General features: G+C 37.2%; 2 protein-coding genes across 3 annotated transcripts; one reads left to right on the top strand and one right to left on the bottom strand.

Annotated features, from left to right (window-relative positions):
* Nucleotides 1–948: 948 nt before the first annotated feature.
* Nucleotides 949–8118, bottom strand: vilya. The gene is made up of 9 exons (XM_076178709.1): nucleotides 8020–8118; nucleotides 6325–6446; nucleotides 4994–5058; nucleotides 4765–4896; nucleotides 4586–4653; nucleotides 4170–4299; nucleotides 3114–3423; nucleotides 2916–2985; nucleotides 949–1814 (listed from the first exon to the last, which is right to left on the bottom strand). Exons 2-9 carry the CDS (start codon nucleotides 6434–6436, stop codon nucleotides 1535–1537), a joined length of 1167 nt encoding a protein of 388 aa, XP_076034824.1. The 5' UTR covers nucleotides 6437–6446; nucleotides 8020–8118; the 3' UTR covers nucleotides 949–1534.
* Nucleotides 8119–8275: 157 nt separating this feature from the next.
* LOC143021198 (m-AAA protease-interacting protein 1, mitochondrial) lies at nucleotides 8276–18791 on the top strand. Of its 2 annotated transcripts, none has more exons than XM_076178529.1 (7): nucleotides 8276–8386; nucleotides 12741–12917; nucleotides 13438–13633; nucleotides 13799–13912; nucleotides 17929–18004; nucleotides 18225–18321; nucleotides 18624–18791. In XM_076178529.1, exons 2-7 carry the CDS (start codon nucleotides 12766–12768, stop codon nucleotides 18718–18720), a joined length of 732 nt encoding a protein of 243 aa, XP_076034644.1. In that variant the 5' UTR covers nucleotides 8276–8386; nucleotides 12741–12765; the 3' UTR covers nucleotides 18721–18791. The 2 variants fall into 2 exon arrangements, with proteins under 2 accessions (XP_076034644.1, XP_076034645.1); XM_076178530.1 differs by having other exon boundaries at nucleotides 8291–8382.
* Nucleotides 18792–19397: the final 606 nt, after the last annotated feature.

Here is a 19397-nt window from a genome sequence, read left to right as displayed (position 1 = left end):
TTTTCAAAGTTATTTTCATTTCACCCATTTACTTCACTCCTTTATTTTGTTATTTATCACATCTATTCCTCTAATATATATTCATGAATCCAACCAAAATACATACATATACCAAGGGCTTTTCCCCCCTTACAAGGGAGGTAGCCAAAGTTAAAGCCATAAATCCACTCCCACCCATTTCATTCCCACATACTCCACTCCCATTCACCATCCCTCCCTCCCTCTTTTCTTGGCTCCTCTTGGATGATGAGCCGTCCCTGCATCTTGCCCACTGCCCTGGGTCAGAAACAATGCAGCAAGACATAGCACATCCACAGCAAGGTTGCTTCATTTAATTGGCAACCCTCCCTCATGAAGAAAAAGAGAAGACTGGAAGAAATCCCTTTAGTCTGCATCAAAATATCATTCACACATACTCCCTCACCTCCACCCACTCCCTTCCATGCATCATCCATACACAACCATTCTCCACTCACCCATATCTTCTTCCTTCCTCAACAGACATCCCCCTCTTTTCCAGTCCCCCTTTTACCCCATCCATCCATCTCATCCTTGGTTGCCCCCTCATGTTCACTCCCTCCACCTTCCACACCTCTTTTACTGATCTTTCTTCAGCCAACCAAAATGAATCCTAAAATATAAATATCAAGTACAAAAGATCACCACTGGTTCTGTAAATACCGTTGTATAAGATTATTTTTTTCATATAATCAGTCAGTCCGTCGCCTGAGGGGTCTCTTGCAGGAAACCCACAGCTCTTGGGTAACCAGCAACAGCCACCAGACTGGCTCATGTCACTCAAGGAAGAACTATTGTGTTGCTGTCTGGGTATTTCTAGGGTGGCACAATGTCAGATGAGGAGCTCTGCGTGACCTTTATGGAGATTTTTTTTTTTTTGGGGAGGGGGGGGTAATTATGATTTTACATGTTTGTCTGGAGGGAGGTTGCGTGTAGTTATGTCAAGGGATGTTGTCACGTAATATACAGGTAATGGATATAAAAAACTTAATTAGTGTTTGAATTATTTTATTGAGTCTAGTGGTAATGTATTTACAATGAAACAAAACCCATCATTAGAAGCAGTTGACAAATATGTTGGTCAAAAACCTGTGATAGGTAATGTTTTCAACAACAGTAGTTCAACAATCCTTCTAAATTCCAGAATAGAATCATAGTTTCTAAAGTTCCTTTGCAGACCCATGTTGTAACTTCCTTACAATGTAAATGAAGTCATGAAATCAGTACCTTCAGCTACCAATGTGAGGTTATCAGAGGCTACATTCATTTTCCTACACCTAATTCCAATAATGGATGCTGAATCCAAAGATGCATTAAAATATGTTTTACACTTAATCCATGATGTATTGAAACTGGAAAAAAATCCCTTACAAATGTGTAATATAATTTAACTTTTTTACAACCGAATGTTTTAATGTATGATTATGTCATTCAATGTATGAATATTGCTTAGCATAGAAAATTTTAATATATCCATGGATGTAACTTCACTGATATTTTACTCACAAGTTTTGTGTCACGGGTAAGTTCTGAAACCAGAGACGTGTTGGTACTGTACAGGCACTTTATGAAAGAAAGTAGTGGAATGCCTCCCATCTTGTGGACTTTGAGAATAAGAGCCAGACTTCACAGGAACTGAAGGACTCACCATCAGTGAAGCACATGGACCACTTCCTGGTGTACCTATCCCTACACGCTGATAGTTGCGCATATTATGTCTCTCACCTGTGGCAATGAGTGTTGTATTTTGAGGGTTCACTTGTGTTATTATACCAGATTGACCATCCTTAATACTCCTGGAAAAAAAATATATATACATATATATAGTACATACATATACCAAAGGCTTTTTCCCCTTTACAAGAGATGTAGCCAAAAAACAAAGGCATAAAAACCACTCCCACCCATTCCTTCCCCAACATACTCTATTCCCATCCACCCCCTTCCCTCCCTCTTATCTTGACTTCTCCTGGATGATGGGTCATCCCTGCATCTTGCCCACTGCCCTGGGTCAGAAGCAGTGTCACTAGACACAGCAAGGCTGCTTCATTAAATTGGTGACCCCACCTCTCCGTCCCCTCATGCAAAAATGGAGAAGACGGGGAGAAGTCCCTTCGGGCTGCGTCAATTTATTTTTCACATATACAGACGCTCCTCTACTTACGTTCATTTGTTTTATGTTTTTTTTCGATTTTACGTTTGAACTGACTGTAAAAAAGAAATTGTAAAACTTTTTTTTTGAGTGAATTTTTTAGTTTAGCGCGCTCTCCGTAGTTCAAACGATACTTACGCATGACGCTGCGTCCATTGTTTACATGGCACAAACGACAGACTGAACGTGCCTTGCCTCCTCCTCCTCCTCCCCCTCCTCCACCATCTCAATTTATGTTGCTTGAATTTAATTTATTTGAAATTAATATTATCATTTTACAATGTTATGTGTATAATTAATGATTTAGGGGTGTTTTATAAGATACGGTAATAGAATTTACAGATGTATGGTACAGTAACAACTTACGTTCATTTTCAACTTACGTTTGGCCGTTCGGAACGTAACTAAAACGTAAGTTGAGGAGCGTCTGTACTCCCTCACCTCCCATCCCCCACCCACTCCCCTTCATGCATCACAGCATCATCCATACACTCCATTCACCCCTATCTTCTGTCCTCTCCCGTCCTTCCTCAACAGACATTCCCCTCTTTCCCAATGCCCCTTTAACTCCATACATCCATCTCATCCTAGGTTACCCCCCTCAAGTTCACTCCTTTCACACCTCTTTTACTAATAAAAAATAAATAAATAAATAAATAAAATAAATAAGAAATAAAAATATAATAAAATTAAACTCATCCATAAATAAATTGGTTTATGTTCAGAGTATTTATAGATTCCTCACCTGCTGGGTGAATTGCTGCGGGAGGATGACAGTGTCTGACTAGAGGAATGATACAGCCCTCCATGAACACCTGTGTCAGGATGCAAAAAAAAATTACATACATACATACATAAATGTAATGTTTGGATAGAATTGAAATAGAAGTTACTCAGTAAACAGGTGCACATAACAAAATATTCTCTATTGCCAATACTTTACCATAACCAGTAGCTTGTTTGTACTCCTGTGCTGGGACTGCATAATAATGTGTTTGGTGGTCTTGAGGCACTACAACTTGTGAAAAAGTACTGGGACTGGATACAAACTGTTGCTGAGATGGTGCAGCTAAGTTTGTCTGTACATAAGGCCCTTCGGGGATCTGACTTGGTTTTGGTATATGCACTGAAGCTACTAAGGGGTGCTGAGCTGCTACAACAGTTGCACTGTTCTGAGGAACCACTGTACCACTCAGTGGCTTAACTAACGTCATTCTACCTGGGATAACACTGCTGCTTGGAGAAGTTCGTGGCTTCATTTCAGCAGGGTTAAAGAAAATAAAAGTAAAAAATACATATACCTAAGGCTTTTTCCCCTTTTTCAAAGGAGATAGCAAAAAAAAATAAATAAATAAATAAAATAAAGGCATAAAATCCACTCCCACCCATTCCAACCCCACATACTCCATTACTTGTTTCATTAAAAGTTATATATCAGGCTATAGGTTCAATTCTTAGATAAAAATATTACTGTGAACCCACATTAGGATGAAGGAAAAGCTGTTTTTGTAGAGAAAAATACATGTGGTTTTAAACATGGTCAATCCCATACAACTGGACAAATTTCATATATACAAAATGTCCTCTCCCACCTAGTAAAAGCATAAACCTTTTCACAAAACCTATTCAATCAGTTTTCTCTAAGCACCTCAGTGGTACACAAGATTTATAACTAAATTGTGTGTGTATTAGAAGAAAGGATGGTGCCCCATGATTAGAAAGGAGGTAATGCATTGCCAATTAAAGAATGAAGTACGGTGGAATTCCTAAATTACAGACCAGTGTATCTTACCAGCATGATAACTAAATTGTATGAGAGAAGAAAGACCTTGAAAAGATGAACAATTTGACAACCAATCAATTTAGTATTAGGGTCAGATCATGAGTATTGAACCTGTTGAGCTTTTTTTCAAGAATGGTTGATGTACTACAAGAGAGAGGGCTGTGTACTTAGATCTGGATAAAGTCTTTGATAAGGTATCTCATAGACAACTAATACCTGAGGTGAAGGCTTTTGTGATGAAAATATTGTACGTTGGTATGAATCGTGTGGACTTGCCCTTGAAACTGGAGAGCTCCCAGGTCCTCGAGAATGTTTCTGGAGTGCTTCCTGTAGCTTCTTATTTTCACTGCAGTATATACAGACTTACAGAGACATGAACATATGTATACTTATTCAAGAAATAGTTTTTAAAGAAAGAAAAAAATGCAATTTATAAACAATGTCATAGTATGCTGTCAAATGCCATGAATTTTGCAATTTGCATAAATGCTATGACAAGTTAATTTTGAAAAACTCATTGGCACATCACAATGAAATACATTCTAGTTCCCAATAAATCTGACCATGGATTAATTACTGAATTTAGAACTAATTTCATACTATATTTTATATAAGAGAAAGATAATGTATACTTTTCTAAACGATGAACATATTCCACTGTAGAGTTATATTTTTTCTCCAATTCTTGGTATTTTAACAACTGTAAATTAGAATGAAAGTAGTCATTATACATACAAAAGGTTAGTTGTGTACAATACAAATGAAAATTCAAAATACAAGCATATTACCAAAACTATACCAAAACACCCACCACTTTTCGATGAAAAGAAATCAGTCTAATCCGATGTTCATTTTGAAAATCAAGTAAATGCAATATCTGAGCATGATGTTTCTTTAATAAAGCTGATGGCTCCAAGAAGAATGTCTGTGCATCTGCTTTCATCTAAAGAGTTGTATACAGTATGAGATTTTTTTTAGGTTATGTTGCTGTAAAATATTTGTAAAATAGGTATTCAGAACTGCATTTTTCAAAGCATTACCTTTGAAGAGAGCTGGATGAATTGACATTGAGCTTTACATGCCATACATTTTTCTCGAGACTCGGCTAATGGGTAGAATAAAGAACTATTAAGAAATTTATATAAAGGGGGCATACATAACAATCACTGGATGAGAATAATATGCACCAGAACCACCCTAATACATCTGCATATGAAAATAAAATTCCTTCCCATTGAACATTAGATGAAAATGATAATTACACAGCTTTATGCTACAGCCCTTAACCCTACTCACCTATCTCACTACATCACACAAGTATAAACAACTGGAAAAAAAAAAAAGTTGGGTTTGCTGCATAAATGACCATGGGATCACTCTGAAGGCAACAGTGAAAACTAGGAGACAAAATTAATTTTCACACAATGGTCAAATTTATTAAACTTATGAGTAGCACCTTGTATAGAGACAATACATATCTAGTTTAGTGACATTAATAAGTCATATACTGAAAGCAATAACACATAACAATATTTCTACTAAAATTTTCATATATTTTAACTAAACACACTATAAAATGGAGCAATAGCTATGAACCAAGGCACACATGAAATAACTGGATGTGCAAGTGGTCATGAGAAGCAACTTTGGTGTAATCAGTAAGCATGCCTGCCCAGACAGTGGGAGGTCCTGGGTTCAATTCCCAGGCAGTACCAGCTTTTCAGTGACACTCCCTACTCAACACTGGACAATAAATTAGTTGTGAATGTTTTGTTGTTCTACTTTTAGCCAGATTTATACTCATGTATTACATTGTTTTAATGATACTGACATTAAAAGCATTTAGTCATATCAATCTGAGTAAGAATTTTGCCAAGTGCTTGGCAGTGTTAGGTGGTACACATTCAACTACTTTTCATTGTTTTAATGATACTGACACTAAAAATATTTAGGTATGTCAATTTGAATCAGAATTTTGCCAAGTGCTTGGCAGTTAGGTGGTAAGCATTAAAAAAAAATATATTTTCAGATTCAAATCATACATACATACATACATACATATACCAAGGCTTTTTCCCCCTTCCAAGGGGGGGTAGCCAAAAAGAAAAAGGCATAAAATCATTCCCACCCATTCCATCCCTGAATACACTCCACACCCCTCCACCCTCCCTCTTATCTTAGCACCTGAATGACGGGTCATCCCTGCACCTTGTCCATTGCCCTGGGTCAGAAGCAGTGTCGCAAGACACTAGATTCAAATCACCCAGACAATATAGCATGGAGCATGAATCACATGTTCATTTGGAAGGTATAAAAATATACTCAATTATATTTTCTATGGTATACAAAGATATTCTATATCAAATCTTACCTTTAGACAAACATATATCACAAAATAGGTGACCACAACTTGACAACATAAAAGTTCGGTCTTTGTTGTCTCCAGGCTGACGGCAACAGATGTTACAGTTAATCCAATCCATTGCAACACAGCTACAAAAAGAATGGTTGTGAGTAAATAGAAAGATGTATCTCATGTTATTCTCAAATTCTTGTACATTTAATCTTCAAAATGGTAGTACTTCAGAAATTCATGGTCTTTTCCTTAGTTCTCTGGCCCCTAGGCCATTGTACCAGCTAAACTTCCCATTTCCTTCCATAGGCTCTAGGCATTTCCACCATTACTATTTTATCAATCTATGTATTTATTAATTTCTTAACTCTTCACGTCTCATTGTCTGTTCCCCATCTATAATCTTCATTGTCTGTTCCCCATCTATTCTTATCCTCATTGTCTGTTCCCCATCTATTCTTATCCTCATTGTCTGTTCCCCATCTATTCTTATTCTCATTGTCTGTTCCCCATCTATTCTTATCCTCATTGTCTGTTCCCCATCTATTCTTATCCTCATTGTCTGTTCCCCATCTATTCTTATCCTCATTGTCTGTTCCCCATCTATTCTTATCCTCATTGTCTGTTCCCCATCTATTCTTATCCTCATTGTCTGTTCCCCATCTATTCTTATCCTCATTGTGTGTTCCCCATCTATTCTTATCCTCATTGTCTGTTCCCCATCTATTCTTATCCTCATTGTGTGTTCCCCATCTATTCTTATCCTCATTGTCTGTTCCCCATCTATTCTTATCCTCATTGTCTGTTCCCCATCTATTCTTATCCTCATTGTCTGTTCCCCATCTATTCTTATCCTCATTGTCTGTTCCCCATCTATTCTTATCCTCATTGTCTGTTCCCCATCTATTGCCTATTCTTATCCTCATTGTCTGTTCCCCATCTATTGCCTATTCTTATCCTCATTGTCTGTTCCCCATCTATTGCCTATTCTTATCCTCATTGTCTGTTAACCATCTATTGTCTATTCTTATCCTCATTGTCTGTTGAACTGTTCCCCATATATTCTTATCCTCACTCTCTGTTCCCCATCTATTCTTATCCTCACTGTCTGTTCCCCATCTATTCTTATCCTCACTGTCTGTTCCCCATCTATTCTTATCCTCACCGTCTGTTCCCCATTTATTCTTATCCTTATTCTGTTCCCCATCAATTTTATCCTGATAATATTTTTTGTGCTCAAAGTGTCGTAAATAATGCATACTATTGTATCTCTAGTAAATAATGCATACTATTGTATCTCTAGTCATACGTTAGAGAACAAATAAATTAAGGTACTGGAATTATGATAAAAAAATTAACATAGGATGATAGGCTCTAAACATAGCTTATCACATAGACCTCGCGTGCAAAACTGATGATCTATTATACATTGTAGAGTTGGAAAATGCCTTCTATCTTCTGTTGAGAATACAAAAGACAGAAAATGTCTATTTCACATATAAAAGGGTAAAATCACTAAGTCAAATTTGGTGAAATCATGTATGAGGTTGTATTGGCTACCGGTAATATTATTTAATTGTCACAATCAATGAATTACTGACAGATAATCATCATGATAATACTATGTAACTATCTATGAAGTGGTAGTAAAATAAGTATTAGATGATACATAAATAAAATGTGTATGATAGGCAGTGGGCTGAAATGCATTACCTGTACACATAACCATTGAATAACACGATATAAATCAAGCTAAATCCCCTTTATGCAAATTTACGTCGACTTTAAAATCCAACTACCCGCCAATTATTTGTATTTGGTTTGTTGACTTGACGTCAATCAGGCCAGCTGATTAAAAATTCATTACATTTGAATTTGATAATCTAGTTTAATATAAGAATAAGTACATATAATTTTTTATTTTACTTTTTATTATTTTCACATGTATTTATGTTTATAGTATGAAATAAACAATATCATTGTACGTGACATTGTGTTCGGAGGGGAAAGTTGTAAACAATTTTGTAAACAGTTATACAAGTGTAGGAGGTGAATGATCGTAGAAAGAGTATACCGGTAGGCGAGTATCAACAGTATTTTATCAGAATGGTTATGTCATAAACATAAAGAACAATAGTGGGCTTTCCATGCACAGAATATTTATCTTATTCATTTTGCACTGAGTTTGGTTGTTTATGTACACTGTATGATTAATGATATCTATCTGTAAGATCGGTTTCTCCATGATGATGATTGTTACTGTATGAAGGGCGAAAAGTACTCCAGATATCGTGGGCAAATCATGAATTACATTTCGAGGTACTGCAACCTTCTTCATCTGCAATTAAAAAGGGATAGCAGTGAGTGTCTGGGAAAGGAAGACCAATTCCTGCTGGTAGAAGTTCGGAAGTGCACGTACCTTACCTTCAGCCATTGATAATTATAATCAGTGTTATGATCAGGTGTAGCCATTCCAGTTGTATCTCAGAAGCTCAAATGTTTTCTCGTCGAGTTGAATGAATCTGACATTCATTTTGATCAGAAATAACTCCATTTGTATTTACCACCTGCCTTCATTGTTACCCAACAGTCAAGGGCAAAATGTAGATAGGGTTTTGGATGGGAATCATGCTCACCACTTACTTAGTTTACTTAGTGAAGTTCCGAGGTCAATCCTCACAGCCATAGTGGACTACCGCTGTTGCCAGTCCTGTTGTCCCTCCTCGCGAGGGCCAGTTGGTCTGGTATTGAGTTTGGAGAAAACCTACTGATGGCGGTGTAGCCTGGCACTGGAGGCTCGTCTTGCACCTTCCACAGAAGCCTGTCCAGTGCATGTTTCAAGCTGTCCACCGAGCATTTGGTTTTCTCTCTCACCTCTGTTGGGAGGGCGTTGAAGATTTTTGGACCCTCATGGCTTAGGCTGGTTGCCAGTAGGGTCTCAATACTTTCTGGGGCTCTTGATGGGAGAGTTTGTCTCTCACATTTACACCCATGCCTTACACTGTGGTATGGCTTGATTGTTGAGGGTGTGGGGTCTAGAATAAGTCCCTCTAGGATTTTCCATGTGTAAATGGTCCTGTATCTTTCTCTCCTCCTTTGTTGAGAGTATAGACCTAGTGCTCCCAGGTGATCCCAATAGTTGAGATCTTGGATCCCTTTGATATGCCTGGTGTAGTTCCTATGGACAGCTTCAAGCATATGGATGTCTTCACGTTTGTGTGGCAACCAGAGTTGGCTACAATAGTCCAGGATCGGTTGAATAAGTGCCTTCCAGAGGGTAAGCATCACTTGAACCTCTCTTGAAGAGAAAGTCCTTAGTACCCAGCTGGCCATCCCTTTTGCTCTTTTCACTGACTGCATGATGTGGTGCTGGAAAGTGTCATCATCACTTAAGTGAATGCCCAGGCTTTTTACATGGGCTTTGGGTGTGATTTTCATACCTCTTTCCATGTGCAGTTCAGCGTTGTCTCTAATGCCTTGGTTTGCCATATCTCAAGACCTCAAACATCTCTTTATTGAATTGCATGTTGCTGTTGTTGGCCCGTGCATAAACTGAGTTGACATTTATGTATATTTCTACTCTGAGTTCAATTTTTTTCTAATACAACATTTGTCTTTACAGACAAATGAGGTGAGGAGGAGAACAGGGGTGGAAAGGGAACTGGGAGATAGGGTTGATGAAAGAATAATAGGATGGTTTGGACACATGGAAAGAATGAGTGAAGAAAGACTAGTAAAAGAGGTATGGAAGGCAGATGTGGAGGGAGTGAACATGAGGGGACATCCTAGGATGAGGTGGATGGATGGGGTGAAGGGGGCTTTGGGGAAGAGGGGAATGTCTGTTGAGGAAGGATGGGAGAGGACAAAAGACAGGGGTGAATGGAGAATGGTTGTATATAGATGATGTTGTGATTGCATGAGGTGGAATGGGCGGGGGGATGGGGTGTGAGGTAGTATGTGTGAGCAAAATTTGACGCAGTCCGAAGGGATATCTCCCCGTCTTCTCCTTTTATGCAATGGGGGGACGGAGAGGGGGGGTCGCCAATTTAATGAAGCGGCCTTGCTGTGGATGTGCTGTGTCTTGCGACACTGCTTCTGACCCAGGGCAGTGGACAAGGTGCAGGGATGACCCGTCATCCAGGAGGTGCTAAGATAAGAGGGAGGGTGGAGGGTATTCAGGGATGGAATGGGTGGGAATGATTTTATGCCTTTTTCTTTTTGGCTACCTCCCTTGTAAGGGGGAAAAAGCCTTGGTATATGTATGTATGTATGTACAACATTTGTCAACTAGAAATCTTTGGAAACTAAACTTGGTCACTGCCTGCATGGCAAGTGGTGTAGGCCTAATGGGAGTTGTACAACTTGGTAACAGACAAAGGATTACAAAGGCGGAGCATGCCAACAGGAGACCTCTTGGTCCATATCAAGGTCGGACGTAAACAAAAATAATAATAATAAATGAATAAATAAAAACTATAATAATGTAAATAACAAATAAAATACATGAATAAATGCATAGGTATAGTTGAATAATAAACAAACATGTAAATAGTAAATAATGATAAATTGACATACATATACCAAGGCTTTTTCCCCCTTACAAGGGAGGTAGCCAAAAAGGAAATGGCATAAAATCATTCCCACCCATTCCATCCCTGAATACACTCCACACCCCTCCACCCTCCCCCTCATCTTAGCACCTCCTGGATGACGGGTCATCCCTGCACCTTGTCCACTGCCCTGGTTGTTTCTACCCACTTCCAAACTGAATCTATTTCCAGACTGATTGAGACCATTGTTTCTTGTCTGATTCTCATTCAGTGCAAAAATTTTGTCACTTTTGATGTTGTCAATTCCCTTTAGAATTTTAAAGACTTGTATCAAGTCACCTCTGAGTCTACGCTTTTTTAGGGAAAACAGATTCATATGTTTTAGTCAATTTTTGTATGATTTATTTTTGATATTTGGAATCAGGTTTGTGGCTCGCCGTTGTACTTTTTCCAGTCTGTCAATGTCTTTAATGAGATTCGGTGACCATACGGAAACAGCATATTCCAAATGTGGACAAACTAATGATTTATATAGCTTGTTAATGAGTGATGGACTTTAGAAGTCAAAAGATTGCGCAATCAGTCCTAGCATCTTATTTGCTTTCTCAGAGGCTTGGATGATTTGAGATCGTTACTGTTAATTACGCTGAGATCTTTTTCACTATTCACTTTTGTTAATGAATTTCCAAATAACTTGTAATCGTACTTACTGTTATTTTTACCTATGTGCATTACCTTGCATTGACTTGTGTTAAATTTCATTAGCTACTTTTCAGACCATTGCTGTAATTCATCAAAATCTTCTTGAATATCTAATTGGTTTAAGTGATCATTTGCCATTCCACACAGTTTTGTATCATCAGCAAATTTGGAAACAGTAGATATATAGATAAATAATAAATTAATTAAATTAGATTAAATTCAATCATAATGATAACCAAACAAGATAAAAAAGGAGGGAGCAGCAATCTTTCCATAACCAAAGTCTGTCTGTTATACTCATGTCCTGCTGTACAACACTTTCCCATGAATGGAGCAAAGTCCCATGGCCCCAACTAGTGAACAGTCTGCAATGGTAACACCTTCCCTTCATCATCTTCAGTTGAGAGCATATTCCAGGGGATGCATTTGCTTCACTTGTACACCATTGCCTGTCTCCACAGTTTCTATAAACAAATTCCCATGTAGCCATCTTTTCCATTCCAACAAATTCTTGGCAGGCTTGGTCAACTTATCCAGGTATGAGCTCTGTATTTACCTAATTATGGTAAACAGGAAAGAAATAATGCTCAAGGAGCCATGTCTCTTTATCTCCTAAATTAAGGTTTGTATCTTGTGGAGACAACTCTATGGGTGGGATCAATATCAGGGAAATATGCCATATGCCTATTTAGCTGGAGACGACACTCAAGAATTATGTCCCCTGTCCCCATATTGGATCATTGACTGCATGGTAACATACAGTCATTACTCTTGAGATTGTTTTGTGGTGTCCCTGTGGACCAGAGCCACACATCATTGGTCTGTTAAAAGTTTGAAATCTCCACTTACAAACAAAGGAATGATGATATTTATTTTACTAATTATTGTATCCTTCATTTATGTTGTCCCTTTGAACCTATGTATTATTACCTCTTCCTGGTCTCCCTGTGGTGAAGAAAAAAAGAATGATGACACCATAATCACATACACATTGTAGAAGGTGATTAAGTGGAACTGAGAGAAGGGACTAGAGATTCCACACTTTGTAGTTTTCTATACCAAAATGTCTATCAGTTATTTGTACCATTACTATATTTTTTGTGGATTTGTTTTTACTATAAGTAGATATTGATTTGCTTGTATGAACTTCTGTGAGAAAGATGTTTCATTCTTGTTTTCTAGATGTGTGAAGGAAATTAGCAATTAAATGGTTACAGCACTACGGCAGTCATGGCAGAAGCCATGTGCCTCTCTAATGAGAGCCACTATGGTTTCGGCCAAATACTCTGGATCATATCAACATACCAGACAAGTTCAACCTAATGTATTTCCAGAGAAGCAAGTTTCTTACCCACACTGGTAAGTCAACATGCACATGAATGCTAACTTAACTGTTTTAGCCCTCTTTCACTCCTGTGTCACTATATATCCCATTAAACACACAATTAAGTTATGAATTTTGTCTGATAGTTCCTCTCTACAATTCTCAAATATTTGAGACCCTGTTAGGCCCTTTCCTTTTAGTTTCATCCATATTTCTTCCACATTTTCACATATGGAAAGCTGACATCCAGTGACTACGTTCCTCTTCCTACTATTTTCAACCAGTGATATAGAAACTAATACATACTAATACATTGCAGACAATAGAGGTCACATTTCTTTCCAAAGATCTATGGGAGGGCTTGAGAAATGTTGCCAACCATTGTGGGGCTGTGGGTTTCCAGTCAATGAAACTTCAGGCAACAATTGCTATTATTACTGTGTATCTTAAAGGGATATTTTGTAGAGCTTCTTAAAGTGATTTTTTTTTTTTTTTTTTTTTTTTTTTTTTTTTTTTTATAAGATTTTGTTACTAAAGTGTTTTTTCATCTGAAAGGAGCAGCACAAGGTACATCCACAGAACATCAGCCCAATGTCAAAACTCAAATGATGACTCAAAAGGAACCAGAATGAGGGTTATGTATATCCCTAACCCCTTCAAGTGGTTTAACAATATTCTGCAAATGGGTAAACTTAAAAGAGAATGGGATGCAAATTTTAGTGAGGCTGAATTCAAAAGAGGAGCTTTGCAGGTGAGAAGATCTTATACTGTATGTTTGGAGTATATTATGCATTATATAATTTTAACCATGAAAATATACAAATTATGTGACAGGTCATTCTTTAGCATATCCTGAAGATTATTGTATTTGTATTGATAATATTCTTATGAATTTTGAATAATGCTTTCTTTGAAGGCAGTATGTACCATAACAGACCTAGTTCAGCGAAGAGAATGGGGTGAATTGCGTGGACTTATGAGTCAACATTTAATCAGTTCTCTACGGTCCCATAGATGGAGTATGGATGAGGTAAATCCAGGCTTTTCAGTATTAACTTTTAAGTTTAATTAGTGTTTGTTTTGTGTTTAAAGGCCAGAGCGCAATAAATGAAGTGATTTTTCTAAACCACCCACTCCTTATTAGAAATGTTTTGTAAAAATAGTCATATTTTGATTCAAACATATTTAAAGAGTGGATTTCCAAAGATTCCCAAGACGTGCAGCCATTCATCACACATTGGCAAAACATCATAGGAGTCAACGTTGTATTGCACCTTAGAAGTGATTATTGCATACACACTCATGGTTTCTATTGAAAAATGTCACAAAATTTAATTAAATCTGAAGAAGAGGTAGTGGAGGTCACTCATTATCTGTCCATCCACATTGTTTGAACCCATAATGCAGTGCCAAATGTCAAAAGATGATCAGGAAATGACTGAACAAGCTGAAGTTGACCTTGACAATGATGATTGATATGGGAAGTGCAACCATAGTAGTAAAGAAAGTGGACAAGAACAGGATCAGAAAGAGGACCAGGGATACAGGGTAAAAAGAATAGGGAATACCGACTGGTATGTCTAGGGATAGATTAGGCCTAAGGCCAAACTAGGTCATCTTATTAATAGTGTTCTTTGTGTAGAGTGTTATGTACATTTTGTGAATATACAGTTTATGAATATTTATTAAAATGTGCAGCACAAATAGTGAATTCATAATTGGGTGCACGGATAACAAATTCATTAGACATGCACATTTTATGAACCTATCATTACCCAACCTAACCTTTTTATGAATCTTCATGTGTGCATGCCAAATGGATTCATTACCTGTATGTCTAATTATGGATTCATTATTGGTGCTGCACACTTTATTGATATAATCTGTGTAGATTCACAAAATGTGCATTACATAGGCTACCTAGGTCTATATTCTATTGGCTGGGGCAGGGGTTGTTGTTCTTGTGTGTATGGAATGTCCCCCTAAGTTACTCTTCAGAATCATGAACTAGACCATGAGAGATGACAAAAAAATTTGGGTAGACTTTTGCTACCCCGGCAATATATATATATACATATATATATATATATATATATATATATATTTTTTTTTTAAGCCTTATATCCCAAAATGACATAAATTGCATGAATGTATGTTGCTGAAATTGGCATACAGTCTTGCATAAGTGATAATTTTGACAAAATTTATAATTTTGAGAAATAAAAATGGGAAAAAGACATTTATTGTGCCATAAAGGGGTCAAATTGGACTATTAAATGAAGTAATCAGTATAAATCCATGACCAAAAAGATAAAATATATATGTTTTTCCATCTCTGTAATGCCTTGTTGAATATCCTGCAGTCATAAAGGGAGGGATTTTTATACTTTACAAGGAAACCTTCTGCATGAAAATTGTTGTATCTATTCATGTTAGGATACTATATATTACAAGGGAAGATCCCAGAACATCAAATATACGATAGGGGCAGATCAACAGGTGTTGGAAACTTAGTCTTAGATGTGGAAATCCAAATTATTGACAATGTTAGTTTTGTTGGTACATTCCTTAACAATCTTTACACTCAGCAGCTACACAATAGACCATAATTTATTAAATTTTCTCATTCAAAGTTTACAATGGTGCATGAATAGCAATGTATGACTCCTCAAGTGTCACACTTCTGACAATTCCCGAAAATTCAAGTTCAGTAGCAAAAATATTTCATGGGAATAGTTGGCAATATTTTTATTTATTTATTTACTCTGCTTAGAGTTTTGAAATAAGTGTAAATTTCGTGCACTCTGACCTTTAATATATATATATATATACACTGAATGGTTCCCAGTGATCAATTAATATCTTTTTTCAACCATAAATCACTTTTAATTCCATGCCATGGCAGTCGAGACTGAAGAATCGCTCGATGGAGGCATCCGTTGGAAATTGAAACGTGTACGAGCTGAGGATTCGAACCCAGCTAACCTGTAACAAAGTTACAGTAACTTAAACCAATACGCTATCAAGAGAGATAACGTATTGGTTTAAGTCACTGTAACTTTGTTACGGGCCAGCTGGGTTCGAATCCTCAGCTCGTCCACATTTCAATTTCCAACGGATGCCTCCATTGAGCAATTCTTCAGTCTCGACTGCGATGGCATGGAATTAAAAGTGATTTGTGATTGAAAAAAGAGAGATATATATATATATATATATATATATTTAGTAGAGTAATTCTAGGACAAGTAAGTCAAACTGTTGCCCCATTCTTTTCACATATTTGCATGGTATTATTTCTGTTTCTCCTGTAACTTGGTCATCATGGGCATCTCTCTGCCTCTCAGTTACTCTCCACCATTCCCTTTCTACCCAGTAATGATCTGACAATCTGCAGCCCTCTACTGAACACATGTCCAAAACTCTTCCAATCCTCCTCTTGGTTACCACAGCATAGTCCATGAATGCCTTCTCAAGTACCCTCTCACACACCACCCTGGCTCATGTTTACTAATGATTTTCTTTCTTCATATATACTTTATATGCTGTCATCATTTCCCTTTCAATACATATATCTGGGATCTCTACACTGATCTAGTTCCTGCAACCACATGCTTTCTCACTATTTCATCTATCAGTCCATCTACTTTGGCATTAAGATTCCCTAACACCACTACATTTACATTTCTCACAAAATTCCCTACATGCTCATTTATATAAATCCAAAATGCATCTCTTTCCTACTCACTTCTTACTAACAGGGCCACATACACCCTCAAATGCATCTGAATTATACCTCTGCTCACATTATCCTTGATGACCTGTCTCATCACTCCACCATGCATTTAACTGTCTCATCACTTATGAGGAGTACCATTCTTCCATCTCTCATCCATTTGCTACTCTTGACACCCCACCCATCATGCTTTGAAAGTCCAACTTACCAATCCCATATAGTTTATTTTCCTTCAACACTAACATATCCATATTTCTTGTTACAACCATGCTACCTGTCTCTTTCCTTTTGCTCCCATCCATACCACATCCACCCTTCTTTAATGACAATTACTAAGGGTTTGATTGGAGTCATCCTCCTAAGATCATATGTGGAGTTTCAAAATATGACATATTATGGAACGATAGAATTCATGAAAAGTCAAGGATACAGATGGGAATGGGATAATGAGTTGAACAAACCAACCCAGGATGGTTATGAGAATGGATGAGAGTAGATACCTTAAATTATTCATAAAGCCCCCATCACACATTCAAGATTCTTGTCAATTGTTGTGAATTTGAAAAGCTGGAAGACAACTTTGGTATTCTAGACTTCCTTAAGGACAATTCAAGTGTGTCTAATATTTGTATATGTTTAACTTCTCTTAGTTTGTCATTCAGCTTCTCAATATATGATGCAAAGGAGATTTGACATTTGGAGATTTTATAAATTATTGTAACCTAAGTCATTTCTACTCAAACTCACTTGAGTTATGTATATGTGGCAGGGGCTTAATCTGTAGTACTTGGGGTGAGAGCAGGGGGACTTTGGAAAAGATTAATAAATAGTGTGAGTGAAGTAGTATTCAGATATTAAGGGGAATGAGCAAAACTGACAGATTCTTGGTTTAGGATGGAAGGGTATCATGAGAACAACTTGATAAAGACCACATGTCTGAAAGTTGTCAAGAATAATTATTTTTCATACAGAGGCATTAACTCAATCTACCCCTCTTAGCAAGACTAAAACAGTGAAACTAACCACATGACTGGAAATGGTTGATAAATTGCTGAATTTGATTAATGAGTGAGAAGCAACAGTCAGATACACTTCCAGCACTTTGATTTAAGGGGGACTTTGATTTCTGTATAGTGAAATAAGTTTTTGTGAAATGGTATACATTAGTGATAAAAGAATTATATGGCTGGAGAAGATGGCATGGTAAACATGGCTTAATCTAGTTGCCATCTCGACAGACATGACATTATGGAAGGAATTAGTATATTGATAATGTAATTTGTCTTCATTAATACAAACCATTTCATTTCCAGGCCTCCAATCTTACACTTCAGCCAAACAATATTCAAGTTGTGACAGTAACCAATGTTGGTCTTCAAGTTATTGTAGGTAAGTGTTTCAAGTATTGTCAAACAAGTAAGGTATGCTTTACCAACTACATGCAGCAGACTGATCCCTCAAAAATTATATTTGTATTTGTCCCCTTTTCCCTCGTATTGTGCACAGACATCATGAAAATTGGAGACGTTGATTTTCCAGTGCTTAATTATGCATAATGTTGTTACGAATAACTTTTGTATGGAATACTTTTTTATTATAATCCTTCCAGAAAAAAAGTATTGTGATATTGATATAGGAGTCATCGCCACCAGAATGCCTGCTAACACGCATAAACATGCATTAATTGCATTAGAATATGCAATAAGGTAACTAATATATTTTTAATATATGATGTAAACAAAAACTAATTTTGTGTTTCACATAGTCATTAAGCAATTGTGCTCATTAATTACATACAAATTTGTGAAAGGAATCAGTAATGAGTACCTGTGTGTGATGGTCTTGCCATATGGCTATCACAGTGAATCATCTCCCTACTTATTGTCAAATCCCATCAACAGATGTAAAATAGAAAATGCAATGGGGCATGAAAGGGATTCATTTAGCATGGGATTGTATAGAACATGTCTGAGTATCATTCACAAGTGTGCTTTCTCCTTTCTTCCAGATTTCATAGGGAGTATACAGAGGGAAAATTGCCAGAATGGACAGTCACTAAATTTGAATTGTGTAATTTCCAGGCAGTAGAAAGGCCATACCAATGAGAACATTTATAAGAATATAGCCTTCATATAGCTTTATGAAAATTGTAGCTCTAATAAAATTTTAGAATAGCTGTTGCATTTCTCAATCCTATAGAGAACTAATTAGAAAACAAGGTGAACAAATAAAAGCAAAAGACAGTATTTTTGTTCATGTGAAGGACAGCAGTAGCACCATATCTTATAGCCATTTAAGGGCCACCTCTGTTCATATTATATATCAATGATATTGACCATGAATTTATATATATCTTATTATATATCAATGCCATATATATATATATCAATAGACATTTGGGAATGGAGGCTAAGAGGAGACTGTATCAAGGAGTGATTGTGCCAACAGCACTGTATGGGGCAGAAACATGGAACATAAGAGAGGAAGAGAGGAGTTTGAATGTGTTTGAGATGAGGTGTCTGAGAAGTATGATGGGGGTTACTAGGCTGAATAGAGTGAGAAATGAGGAGGAGAACAGGGGTGGTAAGGGAGTTGGGAGACAGGGTTGATAAAAGAGTATTAGGATGGTTTGGACATGGAAGGCAAATGTGGAGGGAGTGAACATGAGGGGGTGTCCTAGGATGAGATGGATGGATGTGGTGAAGGGGGCTTTGGGGAGGAGGGGAATGTCTGTTGAGGAAGGACGGTAGAGGACAGAAGACGGGTGAATGGAGAATGGTTG

Source organism: Oratosquilla oratoria, chromosome 41 (assembly GCF_046742065.1).
Source record: "Oratosquilla oratoria isolate Oo_2021 chromosome 41, ASM4674206v1, whole genome shotgun sequence".
Classification (NCBI taxonomy): domain Eukaryota; kingdom Metazoa; phylum Arthropoda; class Malacostraca; order Stomatopoda; family Squillidae; genus Oratosquilla; species Oratosquilla oratoria.
Note: the sequence above shows the minus strand (reverse complement) of the source record. Positions and strands in the feature narration are given on the sequence as shown.

Excerpts from the sequence above, each read along its gene's own strand:
- vilya (XM_076178709.1), bottom strand. The coding sequence starts at position 6,436 with ATGGATTGGATTAACTGTAACATCTGTTGCCGTCAGCCTGGAGACAAC. Across the intron at positions 4,300-4,585 it reads TATGTTCATCGTTTAGAAAA|TGAAAATAAGAAGCTACAGG; the intron begins GTATACATTATC and ends TATATACTGCAG. Across the intron at positions 2,986-3,113 it reads CAAACAAGCTACTGGTTATG|GTGTTCATGGAGGGCTGTAT; the intron begins GTAAAGTATTGG and ends ATCCTGACACAG.
- LOC143021198 (XM_076178529.1), top strand. The coding sequence starts at position 12,766 with ATGGTTACAGCACTACGGCAGTCATGGCAGAAGCCATGTGCCTCTCTA. Across the intron at positions 13,634-13,798 it reads TCAAAAGAGGAGCTTTGCAG|GCAGTATGTACCATAACAGA; the intron begins GTGAGAAGATCT and ends CTTTCTTTGAAG. Across the intron at positions 13,913-17,928 it reads ATAGATGGAGTATGGATGAG|GCCTCCAATCTTACACTTCA; the intron begins GTAAATCCAGGC and ends TTTCATTTCCAG.